This window comes from Phyllobates terribilis, unplaced genomic scaffold (genome assembly GCF_046119375.1).
Source record: "Phyllobates terribilis strain yellow unplaced genomic scaffold, ASM4611937v1 Scaffold_5__5_contigs__length_657084704, whole genome shotgun sequence".
Taxonomy (NCBI): domain Eukaryota; kingdom Metazoa; phylum Chordata; class Amphibia; order Anura; family Dendrobatidae; genus Phyllobates; species Phyllobates terribilis.
Window position 1 is genome coordinate 574,842,444 of NW_027362765.1, and position 26,182 is coordinate 574,868,625.

Here is a 26,182-nt window from a genome sequence, read left to right on the forward strand (position 1 = left end):
AAAGATCTCTGATTTGATTAACATCGATTTCCCGGGAAGATGGAAGGGGGTGGGGGGAAGATAAATAGTCACTCCCTTGGCTGGCACTCGGGATGCCTGCATCTGTCTCCCGGTTTAATTGTAGTAGGGTTACGTGGCAGCTTGACAGAAGCTCTTACAAGAAGAGAGAAATAAACATAAGAGATCTGACTCGCTGGAGGAAAAATCTTTCCTGCAAGTAATTTGTCAATGACTTAATTTTAGAAGAAGCATGTCCTTGCAGCTCCATTTATTCACCAACATCCCATAAATGAAGAAATTCAGATACTGTGAATATTTTAAATCTGATTTGAGCTTGGAAGATGCTTCTCCTTCTTCGGTTCTTTTATGTGGGTGTTTCCACTAGTGCTAGGTACTGTAGTGATAAAGGTGAAGAGAGGTGACAAGCCATTACGCAGCCCACAATACCAGACATCCAACTTAAGGCTAGGTAGCCATCACTTTAAAAATATTATGCTACCACTTTTCTTTTTGTGGTGTCTTCTGTTTATTGCCTCATTTCTAAAGATACACAATTTGGCTCCTAACGTCCGTAGTAGTTGTTTTTTTTTCTCACCTCTTCTACCTCCTCCCTCCAAAAGAAAGTCCACTGCCTTACGCCTATTGGCTCTGCTTGGCCCAGTGGCCTCACGCATCTGCTTTGAACAATTGTTTTTGGCCCTGGATCATGAAGAATAGTAATAATCTGTTGTGGTGCAGTAAGACATTGAGGAAGGACCCAGGCAGTCTATATCCTTATATGGTTTCTTATCCCCATGTCCATGAAATATTTGGCTGTGAAGGGGGATTGAAGAATGTTCTTCAGTCTGGGAAAGCCAGTGAAATCCGGTCAGTGCCTCTTGATTTAAATGAGAAAACTGGCACAAAGTCTGAAGAGACCAGCCAAAGCCCAAGTTACTCCTAGTTTGGAGTCAGAAAACTGCTAATCTGCTCTAATTCTGCTGAGGAATCAATGGATGTATTACAGCTACTACTATTTGGACAACCACTTGTCAATTACTATATTTTCCTATGTAAAATGGAAAACTACCTGTGCTCTCCTCCGGTTCTGGCGCTTTTCCGGTGATCTTGGTAGAGAACTCTGGAAGCTTTCTGTAATTCTGGACTTTTGTTCCAACACTCAATTTGAAGTTTCAGGATTTCCAGTCTTTTCATATTACATGGATCTTGTAGGAAGTCTGTGTCATACTATTTTAGACACTCTTTACTGGGAGAAAGTTACCCCTGGAATTTGGCTAGATTTTTAATTTTTCACCTTAATTCGGAACAAAATGAATGACACGTCACTTCTTTGAGGCGCATGCCGTGTGGAAGCAAGCTTTACACTATCTAGCCAAAGGGCTGCAAAACACTCCAAGGAAAAACTTCAGAACCAAATTTCTTCAGAACCACTAAAAAAAAAAAAAAATTTCAGGGGGAAAAAATTTCATGTGTGAACATGGCCTTAAGACCAAGGGTTCCCAACCTGTGGCTCAGAAGCCACATGCGTCTCGCTGGACCACGATATGTGGCTTGCGGCTGACTGCCAGCTTGGAGCACTAATACCAGGTCTAACAAGCTGCTATGAAGAGAAAGTCTCCAGATGATGACTTTGGTGAGTAGCTCTGCCTGAAGAGCAGGTCTGGATGCACATATACTGACTTAAACTGTGATGGGCATTCTGGCTTTTGTTGGTGATCAGGGTCATTTGGCTGTCCAATGCAGACAAAGCATTGCCCACCATCAGCCAGGCAGTGAATGAGCTTGGTGGGGTTTCAATTCTGCATTAGCGGGGTTTTGGTCACATTGGCAAACAGACACCGTCATTTTACCCTTTCCCCCGTCCCCCGCCCCCCACACACACACCCCTCCTGGTGAGAGCCATTCAGAAACTGCAAGTGGCTTTCACTAGGCTGCCGGTTCCCATAGTTCTGTTAAAGCGAACCTGCCACCAAGTAAATGCAATGCGATCTGCGGGCACCATGTTATAGAGATGTGAGCACAATAATATGTGATTTTGTGAGAAAAGGTTCAGTATAACCTGTGATTTATTCATTTATACCTCTGCTCTTTCTGGGATTTCCGGTTCAATGGACGGTCCCATCAGTGACTGACAGTTATTTCTGTATACACACTTATATAAAGATAGCTGTCAATTATTGATGGCCCCGCCCACTGGACCAAAAATGCCAGAAAGGGTAGAGGCTTAAATGATGAAAATACAAGTTATACCTAGTCTTTTCTCACAACACTATACATCAATCTGCTGAGTTCCCCCTGCTCTATAAAATGGTGCCTGCAGATTATACTGCGTTTTCATGGTGACCGGTTTCCTTTAAGTCATGGATATGATACTGCAAGATAGAGGGGGTGATTGAAGTTGGATACCATAGTATTGTGTGAGTGCTTAATGTGAGAATATTGAATGGGGGTAAGGTGGGCTCTGTGTCATCCCAACTGATGATTACTGCAGGACACCGCAGCTTTTGCTAAAGTTATCCTTTTATTGTTTTATTGTACCGTTATGGCTGTACCCATATCACGGCTGTTAAACCGTACATTCATCATTCTGGAGACTAAAGAGTGTTCTTACCAGTAGTCAGATAGGGACATTGATACCAATTACCCAGGAGAAAAAACACATTCTCCAATGATGGCCCTAAATTCATATAATGAGGTCCAATCAGCTTTAAATTATAGATGCTGTCCAATTTGTAGAGATAAATGTTGAACGCAGCGCAGTACAGCAATGACCTAATTGCTAATACACTTTGTAGGCTGCCTTTGGCTCTTCTCTGAAATGTAATGGCCGTGCAAGCTACAGGCAACAGTTTGCCTGTTCATCTTGCAGTTAGCCAAAAATAAGCTAAATTTCCCTTTGCTATCAATCTCAAGTGCTGTAGCAGTAGCCCAATTACGATATACGACGTCCTAAATGTTTTCAGAGCTATTTTGTCCTGTCTTTTTGTTCTTCCTTATTGCTCCCCCCTGTACATGGGGAAGAGGGAGACAACTTCTAGCCCGAATTAATACAGAGAAAAAAGAGAAGGGGAGCACTCTCTGTGTAAAACCGCAGGGTGATTGGTGAGTTGATGTGCGACACAACTCCGATATGCCTGAGATCAAACAATGGAAGGCTGCTGCTCCAGCCGCTGCACTCGCACCTAGCGAGTGGAGAGGCAGATCAAGGCAGTCGAGAAGAAACAGCGGTGGTGTCAGGGCGCTGCCAAGGATGTCGCGATGAACTAAGTGTTGAAGAAACAAATTTATTTTAAAAAATGCGTTTTGCAATTGGATCGACTCCTTCAGGTGATCACTGTATTAGAACTGAAGAAGTAGTTGGTCCAACTCTGAAACGCGTTGCTTTTAAAATACATTTTTTTCGTTAACACTTGGTTTATCGTGATATCCTTGGCAGCACCCGGACACCACCACCATTTCTTCTCTACTGCCTCAATCCAAATTACTAGGCAACAGAATCCCATGCTGGTAAAAGACACTTCAGCCTCTAAATGGAGCAACTTCATGCAGTTTTTGCAAATTCAAGCACTACTGGCATTTATACTTTAAAGTGCCACTATCGTAGCACACTTACTTTAGATGAATGACAGCCTCCCACCCCCACCCCCCCTCCTTACACCCACATCAAACTCCAATTTTAGAGTGCTAGTTAAGGAGTGTTTGGCACTGCTTATGGAGAGAGTCGGTTACTGGCAGGGCTCTCGTGCCTCCCCCAGAGACTAAGTAGTACCTGCTTGGCAAAACTGTCTAACTTAAATTCATAGTTGTCTTGATCCTGATTATTCTTGGTGGTTTTGAAAGTAAAGTGACACCTGCAGTTAAGGGTCACTAGAACGGGCACCCTTTGGTCCAGGTTCTCATCACATTTTAATCATCCATTTGAAGCCTTGAAAAACAGCATTTAGGCGCATCTGCTTACCAGGTGATTGACTATTAAAGCAGACAGACTCCCTTTGTGCTGTCTGATCTAATTTTTGGCAGTGTCCATCCATGGGTAAAAAAAAAAAAACATGGGCATTTTTATCCCTGTCTGAAAAAGGCATTTACTATCGAAAATTACAGTTGGGTCCAGAAATATTTGGACAATAACACAGGTTTTGGCATTATATAATAATAATTTTTATTTATATAGCGCCAACATATTCCGCAGCACTTTACAATTAAGAGGGGACATGTACAGACAATAAATTCAATACAAGGTAAGACAGTTTAAACAGTTACATTAGGAGTGAGGTCACTGCTCGCAAGCTTACAATCTACAAGGAAATGGGGGGGGGGGGGGATTTTAGCTGTTTACCAAATCATATTAAAGATAGTTATATAATCAATATGGGCTGAAAGTGCGGATTCAGAATGAGAATACCCTCAAATTAAAGCTAAATGGTGTAAGGCTTTAGGAATTACAGCTCTTTAGTATTTAGCTGCCTCTTTTTAAAGAGACCAAAAGTAATTGGACAGATATCTCAAAAGCTCTTTAATGGGATACGTGGGCTATTCCCACATTAATCCATCATAAATTAAACAGGTAAAAAGTCTGGAGTGGATTCCAGGTGTGGCATTTGCATTTGGAAGCTGTTGCTGTGAACCCCCAACATGTGGTAAAAGGAGCTGTCAATGGAAGAGAAACGGACCATCATTGGGCTGAGAAAAAAGAAATCCATCAGAGCGATAGCAGAGATGTTATGAGTGGCCAAATCAACAGTTTGATTCATTGTGTAAACAAAAAAGGGGCACTGGTGAGCTTCAGAACTGAAAAAGGCCTGGACGTCCACAGGAGACAACAGTGGTGGTTGATTGCAGAATCCTTTCCGTGGTAAAGAAAAACCCCTTCTCAACATCCAATCAAGTGAAGAACACTTTCCAGGATGTATGTGTTACCGTATCTACGTCTACCATAAAGAGAAGACTTCATGAGACAAATACAGAGGGTTTACCACAAGGTGCAAACCATTAATCAGCCTTAAAAATCGAAAGGCCAGATTATACTTTACCAAAAAAATCATCTAAAGAAGCCAGCCCAGTTATGGAAAATCATTATTTGGATGAATCTAGTATCAACCTATACCAGAATGATGGGAAGAAGAAAGTATGGAAAAGGCTTGGAATGGTTCAAGATCAAAAGCGCACCACATCCTCTGTAAAACATGGTGGAGGCAGTGTGATGACATGGACATGCATGGCTTACAGCGGCACTGGGTCACTAATATTTATTGATTGTGACAGAAGCAGCCAGATGAATTGTGAAGTGTACAGGGCCATACATTCTGCCCAGATTCAACCAAATGCAGCAAGGTTGAGTGGACAGCGCTTCACAGTACAGATGGACAATGACCCAAAACATACTGCAAAAGCAACCCAGGAGTGTTTTTTTTTTGTTTGTTTGTTTTTTAAGGCAAAGAAGTGGAATATTTTGCAATGGCCGAGTCAATCATGATATCTGAACCCATTGATTATGCATTTCACATGCTTCCGACAAAACTTAAGGCAGAAAGGACCACAAACAAGCAACAACTGAAGTCCGCTGCAGTAAAGGCCTGGCAAAGCACCACAAAGGAGGAAACCCAGCGCTTAGCGATGTCCATGGCTTCCAGACTTCAGGCAGTTATTGCCTGCAAAGGATTCTCTACAAAGTAATAAAAATTTTACATTTTATGGTAAAGTAAGTTAGTCCAAGTACTTTTGATCCCCTGAAGTTAGGAGGCTTTGTACAAAAAATGGTTGCAATTCCTAAAGTTTCACAGAATATTTTTGTTCAACCCTGTTAATTAACCCTGAAAGTCTACACTTCAATTGTATCTCAATTGTTTAATTTCAAATAAAAAATAGTGGCATGCAGAGAACAAATCACAAAGATTTGGGCACTGTCCAAATATTTCTGGACCTACTTGTAGGTCACAGAGGACAGGGTGACTCCATCTTCATTAAAGAGACCCTGATTTCAGCGATGCGTAGTTTTGATAAAACAGATTTTATCAGCAGGAAATTATTAGATGACTAGTAAACCTGCTTCCTGTATTCATGAGCTCTGTATAACTCCGCCCCCAGCACTGATTGGCTGTTTCCTGTACATACTGCACATGGCAAATCTGCCAATCAGTGGTGTGGGCGGGGTTATACAGAGCTCAGCATTCAGAGAACTGCTAGATCTGCTGCAGAGAAAACAATATTATCAAAATTACAGCAAGCAGCCCGGTAAGTGACACATTGTTGGAATCCTGGTGTCTGCCCCCACATTATGCTGTTTTCAAATGTGTTAGCAAAAACTTGGTGACAGATTTCCTTTAATTGACAAAGCCATGAAACTTGTAGAGAAGGTTTCCTATGAAGTCTAAGAGGAAAATAGAGCCCGCACGTCTTTTTTATTTTATTTTTTTCTAAAACTAAAAACTTCTGAAAAGTTCTCAGATCAATCCTGCTACCTCTCCTGGGTTACAGGTCTATTCAGTGTACTCGATGCTATCTCACCATTTTCTCCAGTATGGAACACGTGTAACAAAAGTGTTATCGCCCACAGCTGACACACGGCTTGATACCTGAGGTCCTATGTAGTCATTTACTTTACTACAAAGATCTACAGAAAATATTAATCCTTTAAAGAGGTTTTCCCACCTATTGGCAAAAGGCTGAAATAATTGAGAACCGACTAAAACTTGAAGATTTTTTTGTGTGTTCTAGCTGGAAAAAGCACTATTTAATGAATTTGTTTTATGTAAAAAAAATTAACCATGGAGATAAAGTATACAGAGTTGTCATTAATGAACTAACCTTGAAGCATCTGCTATAATTTAAAGCCAGCGGAAATGCTTTTTTTCTTGTTTCCTCGAATATATACGTGCTTGCTGGGTCCCTTTATTCCCCTCAAGGTCCCTGAGGCAAACATCCCCTAATGGCAGGGACATCTTGCCTTCGGTACTGCAACCCTGCTGTAAACTTACAAAAGTAATGGACTTTGCCCATTATTTAGCAGCAGTGCACCGCATTGTGCTGACATGCCTGTGGGCCATAAAGTGCTACTAAAGAAATCCTATTATGTGATCATGCCGCCATTTCAGGCTGTGCAGCGTTGTGTTAGTAACCTGCCATCCACATACCGTCTGCAAAGTTCTAGCAATAGATCACTGCAGAGGACTGACTTTATATAACTTTTTTTTTTTTTTTTTTTTTAATGGAAGTAGCCAAGAACAACAAAATATAAACCAAAGTAGTGATAAGGGAATCTGTCAGTAATCCATTGGAAGAAGACTAATAGATTGGCAACAGCAAATGTAGATAGTTGGGTTTAGTATCCCTTAACACTAGAACTACTGATGGAGTCATTTTGACTCCTTTCGTTTTTTATTTCTCTTCTGTGACTACATTTTTTCAGAATTCCGGCTTGAAACTCTGTGACTTTTCCTCAAATATGATGTGAAAAAAGATTTTGTGAGAATAAATAATTTTGGTGAAAAATTTGCGCGTTTTTTTCAAAATTTACCAAGAACTACTGAAGGGAGTCATTTTGACTCCCTACTATATTTTGAGGTCCTTTTGTCACTAAATGTTGCTATAAAGTTTTGTGCATAATTTTTTCACTCTGTCTTATTTACCCTGATGTTCATATAGATGTAGTTCAATTTACTTGTCAACTTTTCACATTTTCCTTGTGTTTTACCTGCTTGTATTACTGTGTAATGCTGAACAAACTCTATCTGATGAGGAGCTAGATGCATTCATTGCGATATTCTATGCTCGTGGAATATCTGGCACGAACCGTCACTCGATTAGCAGTATTTGGTGTAATGACTGGGGAATACCGTTTTGCAAAGCGACAATGTCTAGGGACCGCTTTGTTGAAATTATGAGGTTTCTCAGATTTGATGAGAAATCTACTCGATCGGAGAGACTGCAAACGGACAAGTTTGCTCTATTTTCTACTGTGTGGGACAGGTTTATTGAAAATTGTATTGCGTGTTACAAACCTGGCCCATACATAATGGTGGATGAGCAACTTTTCCCAAGCAAAACTAGGTGTCCATTCACGCAGTACATGCCTTCCAAACCAGATAAATATGGCCACAAATATTGGCTAGCTGTTGATAAGAGGAGAAAATATCTGGCAAATGGCTTCCCTTATCTAGGCAAAGATGACACACGCCGTGCTGAGGACCGTTTAGCTGACCATGTGGTAATGAAGTTATTGGACCCGTTTTTGAAAAAAGGTCGCAATGTTACAACCGATAATTATTTTACTTCAGTAAAATTAGCTAAACAGCTAAAAAGCAAAGGAACAACCATCGTGGGAACACTGAACAAGATAAGGCGAGAAGTGCCTAAAGAAATAAAATCCATGAAAGAGGAATTGTACAACACTAAAGTGTTTAGAAATGAAGACAATTTTACACTTACAGTATATCAAGGAAAGCCCAACAAAAATGTTGTCATTTTGAGTTCCGTCCATCCAGATGTTGTTGTTGCGTCTGATTCCGCTAAAAAAACTCCAGAAACGGTAAAGTTTTACAATGAAACAAAATATGGAGTAGATGTAGTGGATCAGATGGCACGAAAATATACCACACGAACATGCACAAGGAGATGGCCTGTTCATGCATTTGAAAATGCCTTAGACTTTGCGGGTATAAATGCATGGATAATATTCAAGGAGATTACCCACCAAAAAATGTCACGCAAGGTATTTTTGCAAACGCTTGTGAGAGAGTTGAGTGGTCCTTATGTCACAGATAGGGAAAAGGGTTCCACGTCCCAAGTTTCTACATGCTCAGAAGTGATGGTTTAAACAAAATTTTGCCAGATCAAAGAAAAGTGCAAGAAAAATAGATCTGTCGGAAATTGTAAGACTTGTGGTAAGTCTTTGTGTGGGCAATGTACTGCCATAAATCAAAGGCAATGCCTAAAATGCGAAACACCAAATGTTTAGAAGGTGAATTCTGCGCCATATTTTCATTTTTATGCTCCTCCACCTACATTTTCTCTGCTTTTTGTTCTTCAGTTGTTGTTTATATGTGTGCACTTGAATAAAAAAAAATGTTTGAAAAACGTCTATTATAATTATTGTTATTTTCTGTAGAAAAATAAGAAAAGCAGAAAAAAAAACAATCAAAAGCATTACTGTTGGATCTCACAATAATAATACATTACAAAAAATATAATTATTAATAAATAACCACAAATGAAACTCTAAAAATAAACGAAAACAAGCAAGGAGTCAAAATGACTCCTTTCAGTAGTTCTAGGCGGGGTCACGAGTCCAGTAGTCCTAGTGTTAAAATTGGTCTTCCAAAAGTAACTGGCTGGAGTGAAATGAAAAAACTATACTCTCCTTTCCTTGACTCTCCCCATACCAGTTAGGCCACCTCCCAATCCTTGAATGCTCTTAACCCTTTTTCTCATTCCGAGCATCTGGATCTACGCTACTCCCCATGTGGGGCACGTCAGGGACAGGAGTCGCGTACCCCATGTTATCATGCAGGGCCTAGTGAAGTGCGGCTCCATAAGCTAAAATGGGGTGTTTCTGGCCTGAATAAAACCCGATAACCAGTCTCAGATCTCCTGACTCTTTTTAGGTTACTCCTTTTTTGTATTGTATGTTTTTGTTGTCATATGCAGATTGTCTATTCAGAGAAAAAGGACTAGAACTCTAGTGCCACCTATTGGAAGCAGCAATCTTAAAAGTCAATATCGACCCTTTAACTAGACTTGCCATATGGCTTAGGATAAAAGCCAGACCAGAATTTGAATTTGCAGTCCGTGTTCTTGGTGTTGCCTCTTGTCCTTAGTTGTCATCTAAAATGATGTTGTCCACTACAATTTCCTATTCAATTGAAGCATTTCCACTCCTATTGTATAACAGGAGAAGTGATTGTAGATGACAGTTTTTGGCATACATACTTCCCAAGATATAGACTGAATGTGCACCACAGTGGCTTAGCTATGGTGTCTGTAAGTCACAGCCCGGCCTCACTACTGAGCATGTACATAAAGTGCAGCACAGATTCATCTCAACTAAAAGCCCAGATCCTTAGATCAGGAATAGAACAGACATTTATAGGACATTTCATAACCTTCCCAAATTCTTATGAAATCATTTACAGCACATCCTGCATTGTACTACTGTACACAATATATTATATATTTTAGGAGTCAGTTCATTTTATTCCAACTCCACCAAAATAGACTCCCGACTCCACAGCCCTGCACAGAGGAATGCACTCACTTATCTGTGTATGTTCAGTGCGCTCTATTGACAATGCTGAATTTTAAGTTGCAATTTTTCTAAATTTCTGTGAAACCTTCTAATTCAATTTCGATCCTTTTTACTTCAGGTTATTTGAAGGAAGAAATCCAAGGAAAGCCGAAAAGTTAAAAACACTGTTCTGTTATTTCCGAAGAGTAACAGAAAAACGTAAGTTTGGCACCTGCAGCTTTTTGTTTGTTTACCCCCTAAGATACTGAAGTTTGTAAGATTACCTATTTTTTCTGTTTCAGCACCCACTGGTCTAGTGACATTTACCCGGCAGTGCATTACCCGGTTTCCAGACTGGGAGAAGTGAGTAAATTTCCTCTTTATATTTTGTCATGGTTTGCCGCCTGAAAGCTGTAATGAAGTATCAGGTCCATCCTGTGAAAGCTGGCCCTCCTATTCCTATCACAGGTGTAGGTGTCCAGCATAACATATAGCAAATGACCACTGGTTAGAGATCTTTGACTGTAATACTGGAAAAAACTATTGTGAAGTCTTAGTGATGAGGTCTTATTGACTGGGCTAATTGTTGTTGCTGTTATTGTTGAGATATATATATATAATTTTTTTTTTCGGTTTTCCTTCTTGTTTTTGCAGTACCCTTTTTTTTCTCCATTGACGTGGCTGTATGAGGCTTTATTTTATGTGGGACAAATTGTATTTTTTAGTACTGTGTTGAGTTGCATATAATTACCATGTAATTTATATAAATATATTTTGCAATGCAGATGTAGAAAAAAAAATCTATTTTTTGTTTTTCTTAATGTTTTTATGAATTTTACACCAAATAACCAATTGAATGAATCATATATTTTTCTTGTGGAGACTATTTTTTTTTTTTTTTATGTATTCTCTCTTTTCTTTTTTTTCTTTAAACTTTTTACAGGCGATATATTTGTTCCCCAAAAGATAACAGATCTCCTTATTTTTTTCTTTTATCATTCATTTATTTCCCACTGTAACTGGGGGCATCCATAGACTCCCTGGCTACACGGGAAAACAGCCCCTGCCATGCCAGGCTTGAGTGGCAGAGCTCATCTGGGCCTGCTAGAACCTAACAAATAACTAAACTGGCAGAGACCCATCACGTGATTTCCAGGTCCTTCAGAAGACAGCAATTGTAACAAACCACTTCTATATTCATCCCCAGCTGGAACTTTCATACAGAGACCAGACCTGTTCCTGCTAGATTTCAGGCGCTTTAACCCCCACCGGAAATTTACAATGGCACAGTGTTAAAGGCCAAGGCCAAGTGACATAAACTTACTGTTGTTGGTTGCCAGTGGGTTAAAAAGACATAAAATGTTCAGTATTCTTCTACATGATTTTAACCTTTCTGAGGCATGTAGAATGGCTTTTTAAAGCTAAACTTGTTGCATTTTTAATAGCAACACACTAACAGCTGGAAACCGGTCTCCACCATTTACATGGGCATCCGGCCATTTTGTATGGATATCCCATCATCAATAAATAATTTGGTTCTTGACTTTGGCATTTTGCTTGGACTGCACTCTGGGTTGTATTTAATGACTATATATTCAAAGTTATGACTGCCACTGAACAGATCAGGTCCTCATTCTGCTGACTTGAACTTGTTGAGAAGGTGAGCGTTCCTAGGTCATACTTTAGTCTTTTTCTTAGTCTTGGGATATATTCCCATGGATTTTGTTGCGGAAAAATGATGATTGAAAATTGGTTCCAATCGTCTGAATGCGGTTCTGTCAGATGAATGGGACAGTGGCAGAACTTTCTGCAACAAAACCTGCTGTCCATGAGTTCATTGAGCACTGACTCATGAAAGGGCACAGGATCTTTCCATGGCCACATCTTCCATCACCAATTTAATGTGTCACTTGCACCTTGTTTTGTTTAGGTCAACCAAGAAGTTGAGAAATCTCCACATAACTTGTGAAGGTACAATCGAGGGAAATGGACACGGGATGCTGCAGGTGAGGACCGCACCAGATCTCAAGGATTCTCGTATCTGATCATTGAATCCATCTCCATCCATCTAGCCCCGTCTGCCTGTAGTATTCCTTTTTTATCCTTTTCTTTAAATGCCAAGATATATACTTAGCCTTTGTTGATTAATATACCCAGTACATACATTCCTAATACTATTTAAAGTGGCGCTCCATATTTGAAGTCATGTTAAGTGAGCTGAATTTCTTACGTTTTTTATTGTGTATATGAATCCCTTTATGAATGCCAGTAATCTAGGTAAAAGGCTGTGGTAGGAAACATGCAGCTCTCTTCAAAGATGGACCCTCTCTTCATTGACCAACCCTGAGGCTGCAATGCATGATTCATTTTTCTTTCTTTTTTTTGTTTGTTTTAATTTCTCCTATTTGTTGTAGAGATATTGTAGATCAAGGTATTTGACCCCAAAACAATTTATTTATTTTATTTTTTGTCAATTCTAAGTGGGCATACTAGAGAGATTTAATGGGGGCTTGTACTTCTTCTTTCTGACACTAACCATTCATAATCCGTCAGCAAAACATTGGAAAAAGAACATGCCGCCACAATAGAACCCATAAAGGACATATTCAGAGTGTTCTGGGATAAAAACTGCACAATTTTATTAAACATATAATATATCAGACTTACATCACAGACCATAATATAGCCAATATTGTACAAAGATATGCAAACTTACAGAAACAGAGTAACACTGTGTGGCACTCACATCTCCAGGACTCAATAAAATATCATAGATCACTATATAATCAGACCATTTCCTAATAAACATAAGTATCCAGCTGCAACACTAATGGGATTGCATTTATTGCACCAGGTACTTCTATATAACTACATAGGAATTACTATATTAAACCGAAGACCTAAGTGCATAATGAATATTGTAGATGTACTTTGCTATAGCTAGCCCTCTGTATTGCATATAGAAAAGCATGGGTCAAACATTTAGGAGTACAGACATGGTGATAATACCTGTTGTCATCCTTGCAGGGTCACCAGTCTAGAGTCCAGGGGGTGCAGAGCAAGACAAACGCCTCGACGCGCGTTTCACCACCTACCAATGCGGTTTTGTCAGGAGCTTAGAACAGGTTCAGTGTGAGACATGTATTGGCAAACCATCACTCTGCAGTGAGGCGAACAGAACAGACTATCTGCTGGAGCAGATATGAGTGTGATGAACTGACAGTTTTCATCTCCAGCAGTCAGTGTGATGGGAGGGGCAGTACTGCATAGTTGTCACATTGCAAACACTTCAATAGCTCTACTCTCACAGTGCTGCCAATAATAAGCAGGTATCCAGGTACAAGGGGGAGAAAGAACATGCCCCCATTATATATTAGAACAGGCCCTGCTGAGACGTAATGGCAGTCTGCTCTCCTCACTGCTGAGTTATTACATACTAAATGGTGGCCCTATTCTAACGCATCGGGTATTCTAGAATATGTATGCAGCCAACCGGGCGCAATCAGCAGAGCGGTGTTTAAATTTGGCTCCGAAATCGCTGATTGGTCGCGCCCGTCGGCTGCGACCAATCAGCGAATCGTATTAGTGAGGACCGGGGAGCAGCGCTGCCTGTGCGGGTACTTCTGCTGCGAGCAGCCGGGAGATGACCAGCTACTCGCAGCAGAAGTATCCCGACCGGCAGCGCCGCTCCCCAGTCTTCCCTTCACACTTGCCGTCGGTCGGGGTACTTCTGCTGCGAGTAGCTGGTCATCTCCTGGCTGCATCGCCGCTGACCTCCGTGCGGCAGATGAGCCGCTAACGGCCGCCATCTTTTTCTGAAATCCCGCGTCGCTGATTGGTCTGGCCGCGGCCAATCAGCGACGCGGGATTTCCTGGAGAGAAGGACAGACAGACGGGAGAAGACGATTATATATATTAGATGCGGACCATTGCAGATCTGAGTGTGATTAACAGCTTTCATCTCCAGCAGTCAGTGTGGGGGAGAGGCTGTGCAGTAGAGTTGGCAGCACTACACTTTGGCTTTGGCAATGATAATGTGTATTTGGTCTTGCCAATAAAGCTCATTTTGAATTTGAGATGAGAGCTCTTAGAATTGTTTGTAATGCGACTCAGCTTCTGTAGCACTGCTTCCCCCCCCCCCCAACCCAAACCCCAAACTGACTGATTTATTCACAGCTTTCAGCTCTCATCTCACTCAGGTCTGCTGTGCTCCAGCACATGCCATCACTCTTTTGTGAGGAGAGCAGACTGTCTCTTGTCTCGCCCTTAACCTGTTCTAGGATGTTGTGGGTACGAGTTCTTCTTTCCAGGTGTGTTGCTGCCTGCTTATGATTGGCAGCGTCGGAAAGATGAAGAATTATATCCCCAACCCCCCCCCCCCACCCGCCCCCACACACACACACACACACACACACACACACACACACACACACACACACACACACACACACACACACACACACACACGCGCGCAAACGCGCCGCGGCTCGTACCCAGGTCGGGAGAGGAGGCTGCTACTTCTCTCATCCGACTGCTGCTCTGGCTGATAGCAGCGAGAGCAACGTGGATGGGAGAAGCAGCAGCCTGCTCCTCCCAGCCTGCGTGCCAGCGGCAGTTAAAGAATAAAAAAGTAAAAATTAAAAAAAAACAAACTTCATACTCACCTTCCATGGCTATTAATATCAGCCCGCAGCTGTCTAGTTTAGCCTTTGCTTGCTCGATTTTATAGGGGGGCCCCATGTCAATTTTTTTCTGCGGTCCCTCTGTAATCTAGCCAGTAAAGGCTAAATAAACAACTGTGGGCTGATATTAATAGCCATGGAATATTGTTGGCTAATGGCCCTTTCCGCGGCTAATATTACCATTCCTCCAGCGGTCGGCTTTCCCTCTGCTGGTTATAAAAATGACGCGGGAGCCCACGCCAATTTTTTTTTTTTTAATCTTAGGCTTTGTGCCCATAATTCAGACGTAGCAGCGCTTTGGACGCAGAAAAAATTGCATTCTATTGAACGCAGATAAATCCGTATGTGTTCACTGAACCATGCGGATTTATCGCATTCAATACTTTCTAGTGGTCAAATTTCTGTTGTGGAGACTAGCGACTCCACAAGAGAATTTGACATGCTGCGGTCCTGAAAGACGCGCCCCATGTCAGTGTGCGTGGGTGATTCGCAGCCTCAGATGTACGCATAGCGGACATGGGATTTCTAGACATTCCATCCACTATGCTGTAACATCTGGACGCTTCGGGTTTGATGCTGTATAAACACGCAGCGTCAAACCTGCAGCTGCTCCTTACCGTGGCCACGTACCCAAACTCACACGCAGCATGTCAATTTCTGTAGCGGACACGCAAGTCTCCGCTGCAGATTTTGACCAATTGAAGTGTCATTATATGCGGTGGATTTTACCTGCAACAAAAGTGAAGCATTAGAACACCGCGTTTTGGACGCAACATAAATACGTTGTGTCCAAAGCGCTGCTGAGTGCTGATCGGGGAATGTAGTGGCTAACGAACCAGCTGGAGATTTTAATTATGGCCAGGGAAAATGTTTGCCTAGCGGCACATTCCAGGTTAAAAAAAACAGCTCACAGCAGTCGCATAAATTACGTGAATAGAAATACTAATGAAGATTGAGTGAATGGGACTAGCTGACACCCAGCTCTTTTGTTTGGTGATTTCAAGGTGTCAATCAGACCTTTTCATGACCAAGCAAAGTAAAGAAACACACACAGTGTAAACACTTTATTTGAAATACAACAGACCCATTATTTAATCATTTAAATTAACCAATATACTCACCCCAGTTCTATGGTAATCCAAGGACTTAAGCAATGTCCCACCAACTTTATTATAGCTCCAAAAATCATTCATTGATGCTCAAAAAAGCTTAAAAAAACACATGTAAAACGCATGTAAAAGCCACTTGCGTTTTTTCTGGCAGGGAGAGACAAAAACTCTCTGGAAATTTCTGGTTCAAATCTGCATTGAGGGCACAAATCTCACTGGTACTGTCCACTTGGACTGTTTAACCCTAGAACGCATGACCATAAAAATGGGTATTTTCAAAATAGGGTTGTTATACCGAAAATGCCTGTAACATAAAAATAAATGAACAACTGGAAATGACAAACCACTATATAGCTGAGGAATACCTAGAGTTTCAAAATTCTAACTAAAGAAATATTGCAGAAAATAGAAAACAATTAACAGGGTGGGCCTGCGAGGCCCCAGGTATGCGTTCTAGGGTTAAAAAATTAACTGTTTAGGAGCCAAATACTTTGATCACTAATATTTCTGCAACGGAGAGGTGAAATAAAAAAAAATAATAATAATATTTTGCTTTTATATAGTGTCCAGTTCAGCACGAAAAATTTGGGGAAAAGGTCCTCTTTGAATAACTGGTTTATCTAAAGTGTATATGCCCCTAAATGTAATGCTGCTGTATTGAAGCAATGCATGAACTTCTCTATCCATGACTGAGCTGGCAGCAGGCTTTGCTTTGGAAGCTCCTACTATATCAGGCTTTACTAAATGAGAACCGCGGATAATACATTTCCGTTCGGAGTGTTTTGACAGAAGCAGAATGGTCCCTAGGACCTGTTTTCCCACCGTGTGTTGTAGGCCAGTGATCTTTTTCAGATAAATGACATGGAATTATATGCCATGGACAGCTAAAGGTCGATAGGTTTGGTTGCTGATATGAGATTGATGGATCTGTCTTTCCAAACTGTGTTTATCCAGGCATAGATATGTGATATGAAATTTAAAGGCTTCACTGTCTGTCAGATAAAGCGCCGTCTCTTCTCTGCTTCCTAGTCATTCACTTTACATATCGCTCCATCTTAAATTCCATCTTGATCTTTTTAGCTGTAATGCTCCCTCCTGAATTACCAAGGGACATTTTTTAACCAATTCCAATGTTAAACTAATTGACACAATCTATTCAAAATGTATTTTTTATGAATGGTAACTTGTATCACCCTTGATACCCGAAGATTGCACTATTTGTACCCATCTATACCATCTGTTTAACCCTATAATTGCTGCACTCTATAGCAATTGCAGCATCTGAAGTGTATGAAAGTTAGGGTCTTCCTCGATCTTGCCACTTGCAATCTTTGGTTACGGTGCCAGTGGGTTAGCTTGTCAGTAACTGGGTTTTATCATGGTAATCCTTCAAATTGGTAACTAGAGTTGTTGCATGATGAATAATGGGCTATGAGAAGTTGTGCTGGGCTTCGTTGTTCCCATGTAACAATATTTAGCCAATGGATGGGTAGCAATGGTCTGTCCCCCAGGTCTGCAATCAATATTTGCCCCTAATATTCATCATGGCCTAATAAGTTGCCTCTTATGCACCACTGAGGGCATAGAATGATTTGATTTACAATTATTTTTCCATTAAAAAATGTATCACAATAAAAATATACATATTTGGTATTGGCACAATTGTAACCTCTTGTAGAATAAAGATTACATATTACTTGGCACATTACTTTTAGAATAAAATGTGACCTTTTCTTTTATTCCCACGGAAAAAAAGTTGTTTTTTTTGTTCTAATTTTAAGCTATAGAGGTATGGTATTATTACTACATGTATACCAGCCCATAGAAAAAGATATTATTTTACGTTTGCTATCTATCATGCAGTGAAAGTAAAGAATATTGGAATTTCTATTTTTTTTATGCTTCCCCTGAAAATTCATTTTCCCCATCTTGTAAAAAAAAAAAAAAGCCCTATAAAATTGTCCCATTGACCTAAATAGTTATCACTCTGTGAACATTGATGAAAATACTTGGTTATTGGGTATCATAAAGGGGTTGCATGGGTTTTGTCGCTTGCACCATTTTCAATGACAGATGCCAATGTATACCTCTAGGTAAGGATTATTTTGTAATTGTTTTTAAGTGTTAGAAGTGGTTTAGTTAAAAGAGAAAGCCCAGGAAAGAGAACTTGTGTTTTTCCCTCTCTGTGAATAGGTGGACTTTGCCAATCGCTATGTTGGTGGTGGCGTGACTAGCGCAGGCCTTGTCCAGGAGGAGATCCGGTTCATCATCAATCCTGAACTGATAGCAGCCCGCCTCTTTACAGAGGAATTGGAGAACAATGAGTGCCTTATTATAACAGGTCAGTTTATTGAATTCCTTTCTAACAGAAAAATGAATGGTGATGGTCCAATGTCACAGTAATCCATTAGGATGACAGACGCATTTTGATGCTAGTATGAAACAGGCGAGATGCTTATCGCTCGTCCAGTGTGCCGCACCATTGTCAGGGTCTCCTGAGCATACCCTGCATTCTGTACAGTACAGTCTCGTCATTTGTGACCCTTCTGCCTGGATTACATTCATATTTCCATTTGGTATTTTGTACTCTTAAGTACTTTTCCTGATGCACTTTAGTTTATTAGCGTCTGTTAATGAATTCCCTCGCTCCATCCTATTAATGGCCATGGCCCTTCCATCATTCTTGTTCTGTGGCTGGCTGCCTTCCATCTCCTCTCTCTGGCCAGTCCTCTCCTTCTGCCACACATTCTCTTCCCGATAAATTACATTCCTTGCGACGGAGGCTTCGTGACTAAAGTCTAATGGATGTAACTATGCAGCTTTAATTTGTATGAGAGCTTGAGAAATTGTAAATAAATTAAATTTACTGTGATTTCTTAACGGCATCTGTTTAGCATCAGCTTCATAATAGTAATGGCAAGTGTCAGTCTCTTAATGTTATTAAGCCCTGGGATGACTGAGCAAGAGCCCTGTGTAATCTCCGAGGCACTAAAGAGGCTGGAATACCCAGCAGATGATATAGTTTTATATACCTCTATATCGCCAAATGAGTTAGTGATTAGTATCTCCAGTGGTAGTGGTAAGATGCCTACATCCGTTCTGTATGCAGTCATGAGGACCGCTAAGTACACCTTCTTTGATTTCTATTTTTCTATGTATTGGACATTTAAAAAAAAAATCTGGTCCTTGGAAGGTCTTAAAATTAAACAGATTATACTGTCATTATGTAGCGACAACTAGGCCAAAAATGTGGAGGCTGTGTGTGAAAAATGAATAAACCGCTTGATGAGTCACCTTTAGCAGTAATCCCATGGTAACGTAGGTCGAATAAAGTTTGTACATAACTTGAAGTCATCCTTTGTTGGGTTGAAGTCTGGACTTTGAACCATTGCAGCACCTTGATATTATTTGTTTTTTTCCAGCTATTCTGATGTAGATTTGCTGGTGTTCTTGGGGTCATCGTCTTGTTATATGGCCCAGTTTCCGCCGTTCTTTAGCTTTTGGATAGTTCGCCTTATGTTTGGCTCTAGCATACTTTGGTATACAGAGCAGCTCATGATCAACTGAATGACTGCAAGGTGTGGCTGCAAAATAAGCCCAAAATGTCAGTCTTCCAACTCCATGCTTTACAGTTGGTGTGAGCTGTTTGTGTGTTTGTTGAGTTTTCGCCTAACATCTCCTACCAACAATCAAGTTGGAAGGTTGACATTTTGGGCTTATTTTGCAGCTGCACCTTGTCAATGGACCATGAACTCCTCTATAGACCAAAGCATTCTAGAGCCAAACTGAGGCGAACTATCCAAAATCTAATGTTTGGCTGAAACTGGACCATATTGTTGTTATAGCGCCATTTATTCCATGGCTCTTTACATCTGAAAAAGGGGTATACATACAAGAACAATTACCATAATCTTGAACAAAACGTCATGGCAGCTGGTAGCGAGGAACCTGCCCGCGAGGGCTTACAATCTACAGGATAACAGGACACCAAGCACACCAGCTAATCTACCACTTAATAATATCTGAAAAAATCAAAGTGTTGTAATGGCCCAAACACCGCATACAGGCACATGTGTGCCACAGCTAAACATCTCCACTTTGGGCTGTCCTTTAGCCATGTTGTTTTTAGAAAGAAGAGTCTTTCTCCTGGCAACCCTTCCAAACAAGTCATACTTGTTCAGTCTTTTTCTAATTGAACATGAACATTTGCTGTGTTTACTGAGGTCTTTAGAGTATAAGCTGTAGTTTTGGTTTTTTTTGCTATTTCTCTAAGCATTGCAAGGTTTTACTTTGGGAACATTCACGAAGATTGTCATTCGCCTTGTAGACTTTCCACTCGAGAAAAATCTTTCTCACTATAGAATGATGGACTCCAAATTTTGTGAAAATGGCCTTATTTATTGGCAGCAAATGGGCTTCTCTAAGATCATTGCTGATGTCTTTCCTCCTTTGCATTGTGTTAACACAAGTCTTAATGACCCAGATCCGCACCTTGCCCAAACTTCTGTCACACTTGCTGATAATGGGGCGTTTGATTAGCAGTAACCTGGCTACTGTTTTAATAAGAATTAAGATGGCAACAAGCAAAGGTGTACTTAATTTTTCACACACTGCTGGATTTTTTTTGCCTAGATATATCTAACAAATGTATATCTATCAAATATGTGTGTGTGTGATTTTGTTTTTTAAATCCGTTCTTGATATGTGAAATCTTTAACATTCAAATAGGTTATACCTATCTTTTCTAATGACTGTAGGTGAATTTTATCAATCATGTAGTTATATGCATATAGTCGTATATATGCAATCATTGTGGCTTATTTAGCAAAGGGAATCCATTTAGTGATGAATATTTTCCATGGTCTTTTTCATTTATTAGGGTTTTTCTTGTTACATAGGTGCAGAGCAGTACAGTGAGTACAAAGGTTATGCTGAAAGTTACAGATGGGACAATGCTCACAAAGATGAAGCTCCACGGTATGTTTTTAAAACTACCATGACCGTCCTAGTATGTCTACTGGTTTTAATCTGACCCAAGTCCGTGGATTGAAGGAAAGCACCACCCTATAAATACTAAAGGGGTTGTCCCAGCTCAGCAAGTTATTACTTAGCCCCAAGACAGGTGATAACTTGCTGATCAGTGGTGCTCAGACCACTGGGGCCCACATTGATCTCAGGTGGGACTAGCAGACCTAGCCACATGCTGCTCTTTCTCTAGCAGTATCGTAGACCGTGAATCAGGTTGTGGCAGACATCTGCAGCTACGGCTTCATTCCAGCACAACATTCCAGAATCTTGTTCTCTAGATTGGATTAGGGTCCCAGTCACTGTTCTTTCTAATTAGTTTAGGATATAGCGTATACATGCACTTGTACGCATTGTGGGTCTTGTTCTCTGCAGAACTTTTCGCCCATTTGTCCATATTGAATGCTTCCTTCTCTTACAGAGACCGCTGGCAGAGACGTTCTACAGAAATTGTAGCAATTGATGCTTTCCACTTCCGATGTCATATTGATCAGTTTATACCAGACAAGATCAGGAGAGAGTTAAACAAGGTCTGTGATTTCTTTTCTCATTTGACTTCTATTTCCTAAAGCGCTGTAAGTTTTCTGATCTCTTTACCTGGTATTTGTGCACACTAAAAATTTTTTTTTAAAGCGATAAAAATTGCTCTAAAATAACATATAGATAATCTATTTAATTGAATATCAAATTATTATTATTTATTTAATAATCGTATTAAATAACCATTTGTAAACCGTAATATGATTGTCACTGTTATGGATGTAGCAAGCACAGTTTAGGAGCGGATTATATGTCCATCTATAAGGACCTGTCGTGACCCCTGACCTGTCTTATTTTAGTGACTACTTACCGTGCTATAACAATTCTCAAACAGGTTTTCTCTTCACTTGGGATTTTGCTGTTTCTCTGTTACTCTGCCTTCAAATGTGTGACTAAAGCGACAACTGGGTGTTATCATTTTCCTGATCAAATCCATTGATTGGACATTATCAGACTGTGTGGAGACACTCCCCTTCCCCCATTGGTTACACCCATTAGTCAATTCATTCATAAATTTGTAGTAGGAATAACAGAGGAACAGCACTGAGTTGTAAGTAAAGATGTGCCAGAATTGTTGTATTGTAGAGGAAATGAGGATTTACTAAAATAGTCATGTTAGAAGTGATGTCCATTCTTCTGTAAACCAGTGGGCACATATTTAAGGTAGTGGTTGTAAAAAATAGTTCCTCTGCCAACTGTTGGCTAGATGACCCCTCCAGCTGGCTCTCATGCTGTTCATGTAAGTCCACGTGCCTGCTGTGATTCTGACATTACATGCAGTGTCAGGGGTGTGCACTTTGCTTCCCCATTTGTAAATCCTAAAACCATGTGTCCTCCTCAGACATCTAGCTAGTGGGGAATGTTGAGAGATTTCAGGTCTGCAGAATGAAAAGAGTTAGATGGTGCATGACCTTAAGAGTCGGAGAGCCCAAGTTTAACCCCTTTCTTTTTTCCTCCCCTTCTTCCGAGAGCCATAATTATTTGTTTTTATAGCCTTATGAGCTCTTGATTTTTGCGGGACGAGTTGTGCTTTTGAACGACACCATTTATTCTGCCACATGGAAAACAGGAAAAAAATTCCAAGTAGGGTGAAATTGCAAAAAAAAAAGTGCAATATCACAATGGTTTTTGGGGTTTTTAATTTACCATGTTCACGATATGGTAAAACTGACCTGGCAATATGATTCCCCAGGTCAGTACAAGTGTGCCGTAGCATTTTAATTTTTCGGAATCGGGAGTGGCTTGAGGGCTTATTTTTTGCGCTCTGAGCTGATGTTTTTATTGATACCATTTTGGGGTGGATACGATGTTTTGATCGCTTTTTATTGCAGTGTTGCAGCAGCCAACAAAACCTAATTCTGCCATTCTGATTTTTTGTTCTTCTTACACCTTTTACAGTTCGGATTAATTTATATTTTGATCTGACATTTCTGAACACGGCGATACCAAATATGTGTAATTTTTTTTCTTTTTTTCTTTTAATTGTTTTATTTTTATTGAGGCAAAATGGGGGTGATTTGAACTTTTTTTTAGTTCATTTTTTTAAATCTTTTATTTTATTTTTTACTGTATTTATTAATAGTCCGTTTAAAAGACTTGAAGCTGCGATCATCCAATCGCCTGTTCTATATATGGAAGTGCTTCAGCTATATATAGCACATATCCAAAATCACAATCTCCTATGAACACCAGCCATGAGCTGGGGTTCACAGGAGAATCATGATCACAGGCACGGGGGTCTTCAGTAGACCCCCGTCTGTTATGATAACCCATTGGCACCCCACGATCACATGACTGGCACGCTGATGGGCGGGATTAATGACACTCTTCCTGACTGCGTGTGTTAAATGCTGCCATCAGTGAGCTACAGGTGGATCTCCAATCCACCTGTGGCTATTAGAGGCACTTGATGACTGATTAAATCAGCTATCAAGTGTAGGGAAAGATGCCGGCTCAGCATGTGAGCACTCATCAAAGGAAGGACACGGCCAATGACGTACATGTATGTCATTGGTCGTGAAGGGGTTAAAGAGGATCTGTCTCCAGGACTAAAGTGACCAATTTTTGCTCTTATTTTATTCCCTCTGCTCCCTTGAGTATCCAGATTTTTTTTCGTTTTGTTTTTTCTCCTCATACAAATTTCCTCTTCAAAGAGGAAGAGGACTAGAGCTTTAGTCTCCCCTATTGAAAGCCGCAATTCTAAACGTAAATATCGACCCTTTAACGAGCCTGGTCACATGACTTGGGATAAAAGCCAAAGCAGAATCTCAATTTGCAGACCCGGTGTTTTGGCCCCTCATCAGTGCAAAGTTTGAGATCTGATTTGGCCTGCTGAGAGGCTTAAGACTCGGATCTAAAAGGTAACTTTTCTCCTTGTGGAGAGTGACAAGCCAGCCAGGCCTGGCATGTCAGAGTGAGGAGACTTCTAAGCCATGCATGCTCATCTGGGAAATTAAATATGCAAATTGCCTCTTCAGAGATTAAGAGGACTAGAACTCTAGTGCCAACTATTGGAAGTAACAATCCTAAAAGTCAATATCGACCCTTTAACGAGCCTTACCAGATGGCTTAGGATCTACTATATGGATCCAGAGATGTGAACCTTTTTATTCAGTGCACCCAATATGCCAACATTGATGGTCTGTACATGGGGGATTGCTCACAGGGTAATTATACAGAGCAGCCTAAAGACACCCCCGCAGAAATACTGTGGGCGACATCTCATTGGTAAAGACCATAAAAATTAGCATTTTGCGCACAATAATTGAAAAGGCCCATAAGTTTGGACTTGCATGGCTGATTATTAGTGTTGAGCGAGTATGTTCTATTAACCCTTTCGCCGAGTATGCTTGGCCCGAGCTCCGAGTATTTACAGCGGCTCGGTGATATGGTTGAATCGCTCCCGTGTGCATGATTTGCGACTGTTTGACAGTTTTAATACATGTGAGGAATGTCTATTTCTTACACATTCCTTACATGTAATAAAGCTGTCAAACAGTTGCAAATCATGCACACGGGAGCGATTCAACCATATCACCGAGCAGCTGTAAATACTCGGAGCTCGGCCCGAGCATACTCACCGAAAGGGTTAACAGAGCATACTCGCCCAACCCTACTGATTATTTAAAAAGAAAAGTGCAATACTCAGGGGAGTAGCAGGAATAAAAGGGCAAAATTTGGGCACTTTAGACCTGGGGACAGGTCTGTGAAGCATTCCTCTATATGAAGCTCCTGTATCTGGCTTATCTTGCCTCCAGAGGAGTTATGGTGGTAAGTCGTGATGTAGACCTCCTCTGACTGTTATGGCAGTGAATCAGTACAAGGTGCTAAATGATTTTGTCTACATTTTGTGACCCTTAATTACTATTTTAAATAACTTTGAGGCTAGAAATGTTCGTTTCTGCACTGCAGGGCATCCTTCTGCCTCCTTTTATGTCAGCATTGAAGACTCTTTTTAATCAGTCATCTAGCTTTGGTTCGTGGCGTGCAGAAACATTGATTTTCATTACTCCTTTCCGCAGGTAAAATATTAGCCTGTGTAAAATGTAGAAGCCCCTTGTAATCAGTCAGCAATTCTAAATGAGGAGAACATTTCCATTTTCTAGCTGCTGCTTTGTTTAAGATGAATTTTGTTTTCAGATCTTGCATGGTTATAATAACAGCACATCGATCAGCCAAAAACGGCCCGAACACAAAATTCTAAGAAAAAAGTCCTACATAGGCAACATATCCGTTTTAACAGCGCTGCTGACAGCTTAATTTGCAGAGCAGATGCAAATCATACTTGCTTTTTAGGTGAAGCACCTGAAATATTTCTATACCAAGTAAACCTTATTCCTGGCTAGGCAGAGGATGGATACTAGATGGGGATCTCCTAGCTCTCTTAAAGGGAACCTGTCATGTCATTTTGTCCTACTAAAGTGCCTTCTTTGCTGTAATAGGGCATGTACTGTACTTCATCCCTGTTTCTGCAAGTCCAAATGCCCCAGTATTTAAAGGGCTTATCCAGAACTATATTTGATATATTTATTTTTTTTTATTATGGGCATAAAAACGAACTGCCTTTTCTATCCTACGCTGGTACAGAGCTGTTGTTCACCGCTCCTGTCGGCAATTTCAGCTGCGCCAACAGAGCAGCTCTTCTTCCTTGCTGATCTGTCGACTGGGCGTGACTGCTGACGTCATGCTGATCGACAACTGGCTCTCTGCTGCCTATCTGCATGATGTCGGCTGTAGCATCCCGTCAACAGAGCAGAGTGGAAGAGAAGCCTCTGCTCTGTCGAGATGATTCCAGCGGAAGCCGCTGAATTGCCAGCTAGAGTGGTCTGTGACTGCTCTGTTTTGGCAGAGATCGAAACCGGGCACAACAGGCAGATAGGAAGCATGTTAGTTCTTAGGCCCATAGTAAAATAAAAATAATCCTGGATAAATCCTTCAAGTAAAAAACACCCTTTTGGGATAATTCATTCTTAAGCACCACTTCAGCGTTTCTTTGTTTGTTTTTTATTGCACCACTGGAGTGGTGCTTTAAATGTAAGGCTCCTGCCCCCTGACTGATACTCGCCTTCTAGAGTGTTCAACCGTTCTGGTCACTTTGCAATTCAAGT

General features: G+C 40.7%; 1 protein-coding gene across 4 annotated transcripts in view; it reads left to right on the plus strand.

The window, feature by feature from the left end:
- The window catches only part of LOC141273703 (poly(ADP-ribose) glycohydrolase-like), a 133,438-nt gene that overhangs the window by 72,786 nt on the left and 34,470 nt on the right, over positions 1-26,182 (plus strand). For all 4 annotated transcript variants that reach the window (XM_073685958.1, XM_073685960.1, XM_073685961.1 and 1 more), the window contains 6 exons: positions 10,359-10,438; positions 10,522-10,582; positions 12,150-12,225; positions 18,204-18,351; positions 20,909-20,987; positions 21,457-21,565. In XM_073685958.1, coding sequence (XP_073542059.1) covers positions 10,359-10,438; positions 10,522-10,582; positions 12,150-12,225; positions 18,204-18,351; positions 20,909-20,987; positions 21,457-21,565 — 553 coding nt within the window. The remainder of the gene's footprint in view (positions 1-10,358; positions 10,439-10,521; positions 10,583-12,149; positions 12,226-18,203; positions 18,352-20,908; positions 20,988-21,456; positions 21,566-26,182) is intronic.